This window comes from Rutilus rutilus, assembly GCF_951802725.1.
Source record: "Rutilus rutilus genome assembly, chromosome: 18".
Taxonomy (NCBI): Eukaryota; Metazoa; Chordata; class Actinopteri; order Cypriniformes; family Leuciscidae; genus Rutilus; species Rutilus rutilus.
Window position 1 is genome coordinate 24,322,163 of NC_140231.1, and position 13,819 is coordinate 24,335,981.

General features: G+C 37.6%; 1 protein-coding gene across 2 annotated transcripts in view; it reads left to right on the top strand.

The window, feature by feature from the left end:
• sfswap (splicing factor SWAP) overlaps positions 1 to 13,819 on the top strand; it is an 88,764-nt gene that overhangs the window by 44,516 nt on the left and 30,429 nt on the right. For both annotated transcript variants that reach the window (XM_084386740.1, XM_084386741.1), the window contains exons 11-13: positions 2,148 to 2,232; positions 2,674 to 2,910; positions 7,750 to 7,934. In XM_084386740.1, coding sequence (XP_084242866.1) covers positions 2,148 to 2,232; positions 2,674 to 2,910; positions 7,750 to 7,934 — 507 coding nt within the window. The remainder of the gene's footprint in view (positions 1 to 2,147; positions 2,233 to 2,673; positions 2,911 to 7,749; positions 7,935 to 13,819) is intronic.

A 13,819-nucleotide genomic window follows, 5' to 3' on the forward strand; every position in this document is an offset into this window, starting at 1 on the left:
TCTTTCTTTCTTTCTTTCTTTCTTTCTTTCTTTCTTTCTTTCTTTCTTTCTTTCTTTCTTCTTAAATGTATCTGAATAAGGTTCTTTAAACTGGTTCTTCTGTTTCTCAGCACTAAGTTGGAGTACAGGCTACTCTGAAACATTCTCTCTCCCCACACAGTGTCTCTCTTTCCCACACAGTGTCTCTCTTCACTTTTTTATCGAGTGTCTGGTCACAGATCCAATCTCCCACTTTAATTCCTTCATCATGTCTTTCATCTGTGGGTGATAGATTCTTAACTGGGTTTAATGTCCCCCTGACCCTTCATCTTACCCAGGGCTACAGTGAGGATCTACAGACACTTCTTAATAGAGCTGTAAAATATTGAAAACTTTCAGTTTTTAGAATCTCTCTCTTTTGTCCTCTCACGTTTTTTTTCTTGTTACATAAAAAACCCGGCAGCTAGATTACATGGGATTATCACAGCATCTGTGATTCTCTTTATTATTTGTGTCAATACCTATTAGCGTACAGCAGTGCAGAATATTCATTTTTTACTCTTGCGCTGACTCAAACAAAAGAATAAAACACACAGATTTGGGTCAGTATGATGAAAACAACAACTCATTAGTGTGGGGAACACTGTACCTCATTAAAGTGTGGAGTTTTTCACCATAAAACAGTGTGGAGTCCAGACTTCCATGTGTATTGAGGTGGAATTAGACATTTTGAGCATGCAGTCTGCTGGCAGATGGTTGATAAACGAGAGCATCAGGCTCGCATTGCTCTCACGCCACACGACCGTGAAGGAGCTTGTCGTACTTTCCCTCTGCTGTAGAACTTTGCCGAGATTATACTCGTCCATCAGCGTTGCTTCCAGAGTGATTCTCAAACCCTGAATCTCATCCTAATAGAGCTCAGGCCAAAATCCATATAGCAAGTGGGAAATGCTCTTCTTTCTTCTCTTCATTGTTTAAAGGTGACGTAATGAAATTTCTGAGGCATACATCATAGTTGCAAAAATAATTATTGTTTCCAAACAAGGCATACTTGTATTTGTTTCTGCACATTGAACTGGAATTGAAGAATTTTTTTTTTCTCTTATTGGATGGATGGATGGAAGAATGATGGTTAAAATGGGAGAAAGAATGGCAGGAAGAAAGAAGGGTAAAATTGATGGAAGGATGGCAGTAAGAAAGACTGGTAAAATGAAAGGAAGGATGGTAGGAAAGAAGAAAGGAAGGTTAAAATGGAAATAAGGATGCAGGAAGAAGAAAGGCTAAAATGAAAGGAAGGAAGGAAAGATTGCAGGAAGAAAGAAGGGCGAAATGGAAAGAAGGATGGCAGGTAGAAAGAAGGGTAAAATGACAAAGTAGGCAGGAAAGACTGTAAAATATCAAAGGAAGGCAGGAATGAATGTAAATTGACTGGAAGCAAGGCAGCAAAGAATGTAAAAGAGTAAGGAAGGAAAGACAAAAACAAAAGCATTTAAAGGTTGTATCAGGTTTTTTTTTTTTTTTTTGAGGTTTTGCGCTCGTGTTCTCCGCTTGTGCACGGCTACACGCGAAGTCGGGGGACACGAGCGCAAAACCTCACAACACCCACCCCCTGTCGGTGATTGGTTGGAACACTATTTATTTTGGTTTTGAGTGGTTGGTGAAACCAATTGTTTTTGTGTGCAGATCTCAGAGCCTAGGCTGCCTACAGAGACGCGGTTTTTTGACGGCCTGCTTATGGGGCGGGCAGCTAGCGGATCGTTAGGAAAGATTAGATGAATGTGATCATTAATGTTTGGGCCTGTTTTGGGCCTGAAATCGCTGATACAACCTTTAAGGGAAATAAAGCAGGAAGGAAAGAAAGTAAAGAAAGCTAAAAGGAAGAGAAAGAAAAGATTCTTTCTCAGACTCTTCCTGTAGCCTGAACTCTTTCTACATCCCCCTGTTCATCCCCATCTTCACCTGTGAAACGGCACATTTAAGGAATTACTGGCTCAGAATTACCACATGTTCGGTACAAAGAAGGTCCTTTAAAATGCTGTCACGCTTTTGAAAGAGCCTTTGTCTAAAAATTGAGAGCTCAGGATTTTCATCCTTGAGCTGTGTCTGCAAAGTAAAGTAACTATGTGTCTCTCTTCTCTGTCTCTGTTCCTGTTGTCCCGGCTTCACAGGGTTCCTTGCTTTACAACAGTAGGGGGGACAGCACAGCGGACTGCTCTTCTGACAAGCAGCAGAATGATGGCAAGCTCCTTAAAGGTAAGGCAGCTCTGCGCTCCATGATCAAGCCCCCCACCACCCGACCTCAGAACATCCTTGTCATCCACATTGATATTTCAGAATGTTGTTTTTTCAAATGCACATTATAAGTGACTCAAACTCGCAGTGCTTTCAGATGGAGCAGCATTTACAGAGCCGTACATCAATGACAAGCTGTGCATAAAAAACAATCACAGGCTTTGCGATTTCAAAACATGCGATTACATGTAAATTGCGATAATTCGTGCAGCCCTAGCTCAGGCTGTTTCACTCAGGCTGACCCCTCTGTCTCCACTGATGTTCATTTAGAGGAGCTATTGGACTTAATGATCATGTCATGTGTTTGACCGTAATTACAGTAATTGTACAGTAGACGTGTGCTAAGTGAGGAAGGTTAAAGACATTTACTAAATATAATGTCTATTATCACCCACTGCCCAGCGTCTTTCGCACCTATCTGCTTTGCCATAAAGTCAAAAGAAAACGACCTTTTACCTCTGGAGAAGAATCGTGTGCGGCTGGACGACGACTCTGATGAGGATGGGATGAAGGGGGAGGTGCAAGAGGGAGTAGAGTTGGCCATAGGATTGATTGAGGCAGCCAGAGAGCCGCCTCAGCCTCCATTGGCTGAGGAGAAGAAACCTGGACTGTCCTTGGAAGAGCAAGAGGCCAAACAAGGTAAATCAAGATTATTTTACTTTAAATTTTTGTTCACCCAAAAATGAACTTTCTGTCAGCATTTACACACACATGTTGATCCAAACTCAGTGGAACTCTGAAAGGTGAAATTTGATAGGAAGGAAGTTCAGGAAATGGGAATGAAGGAAGGTCAGGAACGGGGAAGGAAGGAAGATGGAACATAAAACGGGAAGAGGGAAGGAATGTTGGAAGGAAGATAAACCGTAAAACAGGATGAGGGAAGGAATTTTGGAAGGAAGATAGAACGTAAAAAGGGAAGAGGGAAGGAATGTTGGAAGGGAGATAGAATATAAAACGGGAAGAGTTGTTGGAAGGAAGAATGTTGGAAGGAAGATAGGAAGGAAGGAAGATAGGAATGAAAGAAAAAAGGTAAGACAGGAAAATTGAAAAGGATGGATAAATCAAGGATGGGAAAGGGTTGTTAGGATCAAGAAACTGGAAGATTTAAGGAAGGTAGGAAGGAAGAAAGAATGAAGAACAGGAAGAGGGAAATAATGTTGGAAGGAAGAATGAATGAAGGACCGGAAGGATTAGGAAACAAAGAACAGGAAAAAGAAAGAGAAAATGAGGAACAGGAAGAGGGAAAGAAGAAAGTATCAAGGAAGAAAGAATGAAGGATTGTAAGGGAAGCAAAGAGAAAGTGAAGGAAGAAGAAACAGAACTAGAAGAGGGAAATAAGGAAAAAGCAACAAGGAAGGAAGAAATAACTAAGAATGAAGAAGGAAGAGATAGGAAGAAATTAAGGAAAGGAAGAGGGAAAATGTAGATTTAGAACATGGCAGGAGGAAAGGAAGACAAGAAATAAAGGCAGGCAGGCAGGAAGGAACAAGTAAGTAAAGAAAAAAGAAGGGAGGATAATATTTTAATATTATAAATAAATTATTTTATATTAATATTATATTTCAATGGTGCTCTTTTTGCCATTTTTGAGCTTGAAAGTCTGAAGTTCAGAAATTCAGAAGTTTCATAAGTAATTCCTAATTGAAATAAGCCCTTGTTTGCTGTTTTCAAGGCTGTTCTTTTATAATGTTCATAAAAATTCAAACAGAAGAGATGAGTCAGTTTGTGGAGTATTACAAAAATAACTCATGCTGATTTCCTTCACTGTAATTGTTGCAGCCCAAATGTAATTTCTCAATGGCCAGAAGCTTAGAAGCCAAACATATTTTACTGTAACAAGATAATAAATATTGCGAAACAAACAGTAGTAGTTCATCATAATCGCATTCAGCCAAGAGTTACCGGATTTCGCTCCACTTCTCGGACTTCTTTGTTCTTTTGACCCTCAGAGACTTTACATAGTGAGATGATCTGATCGCTGTCACATCACCATGACTGGCAGCGCATTCAATTATTTCGGCGAGGGCCAGGGCCGTAATGTAATAGATCCATCCAGATGGACTATGCTCACCAGCGGCAGTAACTGTCTCCCATAATTAAGAGGGAGAGTTTCACACAGTTAAAACAAGCAGGACACCTCTCAATCAAAGATGCCGACAGTATCTTCACAGGAAACGAGACATGCAGGTGTGCATGAGAGATTGAAAATGTGTTTTGAGCTAAAAACAGAATACACCTTGTGTTTTCAGTCAAATCTCTTATGCTCACCAAAGCTGCATTTATTTGATCAAAATGCAGTAAAAACAATAATATTTTGCAATATTATTACAGTTTAAAAATGTTCTATTTTAATACATTTTAAAATGTAATTTATTCATGTGATGGCAAAGCTGAATTTTCTGTAGGCGTTACACCAGTCTTCAGTGTCACATGATCCTTCATATTTTTTTGTAGAAACCATAATACAGTTTTTATGGATTATTTGATGAATGGAAAGTTCGAAAGAACAGCATTTATTTAAATTTGTATAATACTCTAAGACTTTATGATCACTATTAATCAGTTAAATAGGTCCTTGCTTTATAGTTTTAAAATCTTATCCGCTCTTGAATGTTTTTAGTTTTCATGATATAGTGCATTTAAAGGGATAGTGCACCTAAAAATGAAAGTTCTGCATCATTTTTAATCACTCTCATGCCTTTCCAAACCCATTCTTCCTTATAACACAAAAGGACAAATTTTGAATAATGAACTGGCCACTGTTTTCCAATATATAATGAATGTCAATAGAATGTCTCCAATATGACTTATATTGCTCTAAACACATCTGATTTGATATATTATGATATAATTTGGGACTCAAATTTAAGTTAGAATTCATAGACAATCTTGCCATTTGCCATCCATATCCATTCAAACAAGTTTGAGGTCTACAGCCCCAGTACTAATTTACTCTTATTAAATGGAAAAGGGTCGAGCCAGGATATTGTTCAATATTTTATGTTCTATGGAAGACAGCAAGTCAAATGAGTTTGGAATGACAATGAAGGTGAGTAAATGATGATAGAGGTTCGTTTTTGTTTAAACTATTCCTTTAACAAGAGATACACATTTCGTTCTAACACGTAGGCTTTGCATTGGTTTTCTTGTTCCTCATTAAAAATTAATTTGTTTAAACCTTATCAATGACACCGGACTGCACATGGCAGACTCTCTGTCCAAACGCTGAGCAGTAATGCTCCTGGAACGCAGGGGTAATTACAGTAATAAGACCAGATGCCCAGAGGAAGTTTACTGTGCGGGGGAAGTGAAATAAATGGCACTGCAGCAAAGAAGGCCTCGCTCAGTGGCAAACTAGCTTAGATTGCATGACTATCGACCCATCCGGACTGGAGGAACATAATCTGTATTGATGAGCTGTTAAAGAATCACAGATGCACAATTCAGCACTCACTCGGTCTGTTTTCATGTGTCCGTCTATTACCTTTAGTTTATTTACTGAATGGAGTGAGTTTGTGTGATCATGAGTTAGAGTTTTATTGGGTCGACTCTCTGCCGTCTCTCTTGCGGTTGTGTGTTGTGGAAGCTGAGAGGCAAAGTATTTACACCCCTTGTGTTTCCCTCAGAAGCTTACCTGTTTGTTACAAATTGTAGTTTCAAAAGGTAGCCTTATTGGATTTTGTCAATGTTATTCGCAGCCTCAATTGCTCATTGACTTCTGAAGTGTGTAGATGAGAAAATATGCGAGAGAAGGACATTTGCAGGAAAAAGCAGTCAATTACTTGAGTCGTTGCTTTGAGAAATGCCACAAGAAAATTACAGGTGTTAAGTGCTGGGGGTTGCATTGAAAGTGCTTGTCACACATATGTAAAGGTATTGCAGTCTTTTATCTAGGGATGAGCACAAGCGCTCAGAAAAGATAGAATGATTAGTTATATAAAAAAAAAAAACTGCATCGGATGATTTGTTTGCAACTTCAATGCAACTCTTATTATAAGAACTACTCTTATGCCAAAATGGCTCATCATTTTATTTCTGTACATTTTTGGGGGCAATTTAGTTGATACCTTGTGGAATAGATCACCTCTGAAGGAAAACAGTCTTTATTTACTCACCTGTATGCATTTCTTTCTCAAGTAGAACACAAAAAGGGATTTATTTTATTAACATTCTATCTTTTTATTTATTATTATTATTATTATTATTATTATTTAATTTGTTTAAGTTTGAGTAATTTTGTAATGTGCTTTTGACAGTTTTGTTATTTCTATTTGCTATATAGCTTTAATTTATTTTTGTTTGAGTTTTAGTAAATTATTAAAATGATTAAATTATTAAAATATATATATATATATATATATATTTTTTTTTTTTTAATTATTATTATTTAGAACAAATAAAAAATATAAAATATAATATTAATAATAATAATATTAAAAAGATCACTTAAATGTGGAGATCTGCCCTAGATCTCATGATAGAAGTGTCCGTGTCCAATTTGTGAACGTGCCATATCAGATCTTTTCAATGAATTTGGTGGTTCAGCTAGCAAAATCGATTTAAATGATTCGTTCATAAATTGGTCTGATCTGTTTCTCACTGAATCAGCTAAAGACTTATATTCTAATATTGTACAATTAATATGTACAATTCTTTCATTTTCTTTCCAGAACACATCTGAAATGGTTTAAGAGTCTCTGCTTGTCATTTCATTGTGGTTTGTCTCTAAGCTCCCTCATTAAGGAGATGGCACAGTGCCGTGCATTAATAGAAGACTAGGTTAAATCATAACAGGACGTCAAGGCTGCAAGATCGTTTCAGGGCGGTGCGAATACCTTGTGATTTTGAGCTTCACTGATTAAGGAACATCTCTCACAAATTCCGTTTCTAACTCTGTCTCTCGCTGCAACACTTAGTATTATTTTCTCAAAATGACGTAATGGAGATGCCTCTGTTCTCTCTCCAGTTGTGTTTGTTCCGGAGTTGTATGTGATTGTTCGTGGCAGGGGACCTATTTTTAGTGTGAATGCTGACAGGGCCCTCTACTTGTTCTTGTATAATATAATGACTTGTTTTTTTTCCCCTCTTTTTCTTTTGTTATCGCTGTTCCCATGAACAAAACTTGAAAAATTATACATGAGTACACTGCCTACTTGAACTAGATAAATTGAGACACTGTCGACTATTATACAATCAGTAGCCAGGCAGCCTTTAACACCTAAGCAGAGAGTGAATGTTATTTTTATCGTGTTAAATGCGAAACATTAAAATGTGACGCGTCGTTATCTTGTAGCTTTTTAAGCTCTATGCAGATTTTATGAGGCACGCGGGCTTACAAAACTAGAAATACTTTGCGTTTGCGTACTCACTGCACCTCTGCATGCAAGTTCACTCGCACATGCTTTTAGTTTTTAGAGCATATGGTGTATATCAAGACAAATGTGTGTGTCTGACCTCTCTTTCCCTTTTCTCTTCCAGCCAAACAGAAGCTGGAGGATCGGTTAGCAGCAGCAGCGAGAGAGAAACTGGCCCAGGCCTCCAAAGAGTCAAAAGAGCGGCAGCTTCAGGCTGAGCGCAAGAGGAAAGCCGCTCTCTTCCTGCAGACCCTGCGAGGGCCGGAGGCTGAACTCAAGCGTACCGAGGAAACTGCTGCTGCATCTGAGGTTTGTGTGTGTGTGTGTGTGTGTGTGTGTGTGTGTGTGTTTTCCAGCATCGCCCATCTACCTCCACATATACCTAGACAGCCTCTGAATTCCAGCTCTACATCTAAAATGTGGTCACCTACAATTGTTACTTTGAAGAGCTATTTTACCTGATTGAACCCATAAAAATGTGTTTTATTGGTATAAATTAATTTACTTAGGCTGATTTGGTGATGCTAAATAATATTTTTTTGATGCGAATAAAACTAGTTCTCTTTTTTCAGAGCAATATGCACTGAATTGGAAGTATGTAGTTGAGACTAATTTCATTAACATTTAAACGGACATGTTGTAACAGACTAGTCTAACAAACCCCCAGAACACACAGTCTGTATAAGCAATCCTTTTAAAAATAGACTACTTAATCTATGAATCAAACAGTCAAATCCCATACTGAATGGCACTGAAAAATAGGTTGTACATGCACCTGTGCTTGCCTTGCATTGTGATCATTGTACATTACACGCAAGCATTCACTTAATCACTGTTAGCCAGTGTAGGCATATTTATTGCAAACTCAATATCATAAACAGAATTCCTCAAATAAAAGTTAACCTTTTAAACCTTTTAAATTAAGTCAGCAAGTCAAGGTATTGTTGTTTGTTACCACGGCCACCTCTTGTACGTCCATATTTGAATGCGCTTCTCCTGCATAAAAAGAATCTGTACACATGACAGGTGACAAAATCGCAAGAAAAGCTTAATGTGTACCAACAACTATACATTATTTAAAGGGTTAGTTCACCTAAAAATGAAAGAATTGTCAAACCCATAAGACTTTCGTTCATCTTCGAAACACAAATGAAGAGATTTTAAAAGAAATCTGAGATATTTCTGTCCTTCCATTGACACTCTACGCAACTACCACTTTGACGCTTCAAAAAGTTCATAAAGAGATTTTAAAACGAATCCATATGACTCGAGTGGTTTAGTCCAAATATTCTCAAGAGACTCGACTTAAGAGACTTTATATGATGAACAGATGTAAACAGATGAGTTGTTAAATGAGTTTCATTCATGTTTTCCCTTTAAAATTGTATAAAATGGTATTATCCCTCATAACTGGTAGTATAACAAGCGAATAAGTAAGCTTAATTGATATATGCCAGTTTTATATATTGCCTACACAAAACTTTTTTCGCATTTCGCACCATGTTGGCATTGATCTTTGACTTTTAAACAACTGCTGTTTTACCATGAAGAACGAATTTCTTGCTAACTATAGTGCTTACGCTTGAAAAGAGCTGCCCACTCATCGTTTTCGCCTTCATTGCATTGCTTGACATGCTTGCCCAGACAAAAATGTCGATGTTCTTGCTCTGCGCTTCAGAATCATGCACCGTGCTATCACGGTTGAAGATCTGAGTGTTTTTATTTCATCAGTCAGCATCACATCAGGACTTCTGCTCAATAACGCTGCTCTGGTTTCCTCACGGTTTGTTTAGTCAAGTCCCCCTGTACAGAAAAGCAACATAGTTTATTGATCCATCAATCTTGTCTTGAAGAAATGCTCATAACTGCACAATGTTTCCTGACAACCAGTTTTTCAGCATTCTCTGGGGGTCAAATGTAACTTTGCGTGTTGACAGAACAAATGAGATTAAATTAGAATGTATATATGTTGTTAATTCTGTCCCAGCTGTATTTTTATGGATTTGAGGAAGGAGTAGTTCCTCATTAGTTGTGCAGACAAAGCTGGTGTCTCCCAGGAAAAACTTCTATTTGTATGCGTTTATCTCGTGTCAGCCCTGATGATTCCTGAATGTCATTTTCCATCAAAGCTTTGACTAAAATTATCAAAATGTCCTCTTTACTTCACCAATTATGTAACCTGCTTTTCAAAAATGTAGGCTCAGTAAGATCTTTTTGGAAAGAAATTGCATTAAATGCATTTAAATGCAATTGCAAAGGATGCATTAAATTGCTCAAAAATAATTTATAATTTATAAAATAAAAAAGATTTCTATTACAAATAAATGCTGTTCTTTACTACTTTCTGTTCATCACGGTTCCCTCATTTCAACATGTATTAATGAGACGTGTTAATTGAGCTTCAAATCAGCATATTAGAATGATTTCTAAAGAATCTTTTGACACTGAAGACGAGTAATGATGCTGAAAATTCAGCTTTGCCATCACAGGAATGAAATTACATTTTAAAATGTATTAAAATAGAAAATAGTTTAAATTGTACAAATATTTAATAATATTACTGCTTTTACAAAAAAAAGTATCAAAATAAATGCAACCCCTGTGAGCTAAAGAGACTTCTTTCAAAAACATAAAAAAAATCTTAGTGCCCAAACTTTTAAACAGCAGTGTACACCAGAACACATTTCATTGAATAATATAAAATACTAAATAGGTAAAGTTCACACAAAATAGAAAATTGTCATCATGTGACTTCCTTTCTTCTGTTGAACATAAAAGAAGATATTTTAAAGCTTGATACAGCTCCAAAAGTCAAGTCAAGTATATTTGTATAGCGCTTTTCACAGTACAGATTGTATCAAAGCAGCTTCACAGTATTAAATTAAAATAATACAACAAGGTTTGTTTCTAGTGGAATTTATTGATTGATAAAGTTAAATATCCCCAAAATATCCCCAACTGAGCAAGCCAAAGGCAACAGTGGCAAGGAACCGAAAAACTCCATCAAGTAACCTAATGGTGACCTAAAACTCCATCAAGTAACCTAATGGTGACCTAAAACTCCATCAAGTAACCTAATGGTGACCTAAAACTCCATCAAGTAACCTAATGGTGACCTAAAACTCCATCAAGTAACCTAATGGTGACCTAAAACTCCATCAGGTGACCTAATGGAGAAAAAAAAAAAACCTTGGGAGAACCCAGGCTCAGTCGGGGGCCAGTTCTCCTCTGGCGTTTATGAACTAGAGACCGGATTTAACTGTAAGATTAAAAATATTATATGAATGCCTGGCTGAAGAGATGCGTCTTTAATCTAGTTTTAAACTGGGAGAGCGAGTCTGAGCAACGAACAGTATCAGGAAGGCTATTCCAGAGTTTTGGAGCTAAATGTGAAAATGCTCTCCCTCCTTTGGTGGATCTGGATATCCTAGGTATGACCAAAAGCCTCGAATTTAAAAAGCACCATAACATCACCATAAAACATGCTGGGACGAATAATGACTTATTACAAACGCATGAGTCGCACGGCCCAATGTTATGATACTTACGTTATGATGCTTTTTTGGATCTTGATAGCTGCCTAGTCTCTATTTGTAGTTTGAGCAGCATGAACGTTTTTTAAAATGCGAAGAAAGAAAGCCATATAGGTTTGTTGAGACATAATTGACAACTTTACAATTTTTGGGTGACATATTCCTTTAAGGACACAGTTATTTGGGACTTGACGCTGTGGCTGTGTTTCTCTGAATATTGTGTACGCTGTCTGCTTAGAGTGTTTTTTCAGCAGGTGTTTTTGAGTTCGTAACCATGATCTTCCTCCAACTCTCACTCTAATGGCCGACGCTGCCTGTGTGCAGCTCATATTTCCCCTGATCTTCTCCGCAGGCTGCAAACACAGTTTCTCCTCCAGAAAGTTTGTACTGTTGTGTCCACGGAGAGAGAACGAGAAAGGCAGTGTGGAGAGACACTGTTAGGAAAAGTGAGAGAGTAGGAATGTGGTAAAGACTAATCTCGCCGATTGTCTCCACAGGCGTGCGGTTCAGCTCCACATTAATGAGGCCAATGAAGTGTGAAATCAGAAGAAGCAGCTGGTGGATGCAGGACTGCTTCCTCTGGGCTTTTACCTGAGTCTCTCGCTCACATATACACAACACTGCTCGTACGTTCCCTAAATCTAATTCATTATGAATGTCCCTTTTTCTTCTTGGACACCCAATTACTTGAGCGAGACGCCTTATTTAGTTTCCAACTTATTACTTTGCTTTACCCAAGGCCTGATTTTAGATGCACCTTCGAATAGCTTACAGCAGTTCTGTCATTCACCCTCAGGAAAGAAACACAGACAGTCTGGCTACTCAGGCACAATGCAAGAAAGTGATGTGCTAAAAACTTTCTCTCGTGTCTAAATCTTTTTTTTTTGTCCTAACCAGCATCTTTTGCCTGAATCTTTGTCCTAAATCTGTGAATCTATATAGTTTTTTTTGCAGTCTAAACAAGAAACAATATAATCAAAAAAATATATGTGTATTCTATTTATCTCTGATTAATTTAATGTAGTTTTTTTCTGTTCTGTGATTTTTTTTGTTGTTGTTTGCTGTTTGAACATTTGGTCCAGAAAATCAGCTTTTAAAAAAGTGTGAACAAATCCTGTCACAAATTGGTGGACAAATCCTGTCTTGATCTATTTTTTTTTTTTTGGGTAGCCATTTATCACTGTGAAATCTCATTGGTCCAAACTCCTGCTCCTCACAACTGTACATTAAACATCAAATATCTTCTGATTGGTTGTGGTTGTGTCACGTCATGTGCAGTAGTTTAGCATTTAGTGTGAAAAGACAAATTGCTTGTTGCTGGAAACTTTGCATTGTTCTTGGTTCGGACAGGGTGTGATGTTGTTCCTGTCTAAATGCCTGAAGTCCAAGAGCTGTGTTGTGTTTATTATTGTATTGTTATTGTCCTAAAGGCCTGATTTATGTTTATGCAGGCGTATTTGCCTGCCTGTAAATATGGATGTGTTCTCTCTTTATCTGCTGACTAGTCTGTTGAACTGACTTAATGCCTCCAAGGATTTTTGCTGCGTCTTCAATGCAAATCTATGTGATTGGTCATCGCTCATGACTGCTGTATCATCCTCGGCATTGCCTCACCGTTATCTTTTTCCATTTCTTTTCCCCGGTGACTCAGGAGTGGTAATGATTTCAGTCGATTTAAGCTTAATACCAGCTGTGATCTCTGATGGAGCCAGTTGCCAGCATTGATCTTTTCTTCCTTTACCGTTTTAGTGATAAGTAGTGATGCACCGAAGTGAAGAGTCTTGGCAGAAAGGGAAAATTCTTTGGCACTGGGTTGAAAATTTAAAATACTTGTTTTAAATTAACCTTCGTTTGGAAGAACTATTCAAATTATTTAATATTCAATTGGACTGTCAATACAATAATATGGAGGCTCCAACAACTTTTTTTTTTTTTTTTAATTAAATGTATTAATTAAATAAAATTCATTTAAAACATTAATAATGCATTTAATTTTAAAAATCTAAAAACCTTTTGCCAATTTTGTTTCATTTTCAATATTTCATGTCACTGTTGAAAAAAGGGGTTTTATTTTTATGAAACATCACAGCGTGAACGTGAACTGGAACCAGCGTAATTATAATGTTTCCTTGAGACTGATTAGTTTACTAGTTGCTCAGACATTCCATTGACTAATCAATTTTGAATATAGGCATGTTATGCAAAATAGAAACAAGTTTTGTACAACCCAAATTCCTTTCTGGATCTTTCCGCAGGTCTCTTAGATGAGAAAACAGCACAATTGAGAGACTGCACAGAGCTCCCTCTGTGCTTGCAGCTCTCACCATCCAGATATACAGCCTTCGGTGATTTACTGATTGCTATGGCAACAAAAATCAAATCTAGCCAATTCAGCATGCATCAGGTCATGTTCCCTTGCTTTTACTAAACCAAGGACGTGCTACAATGTCTGTATATTATTTTAATAACTGCAAATAGCTGCGTTTACACAGAACTCTACAGGGGCTAGGGTGGGCATACATTTTTGCGTTGTTGTACCAACAGCCGCCTCGTTTCATCCCAGCTGGCCGTGACTACAGCCCTGTTTGTTCAATAAGAGTTTTCTGTTTCTTCTGGAGACAGTGTAGAGTGCTTCTGGCAGAGCTCGTATTTGTAGCAGTT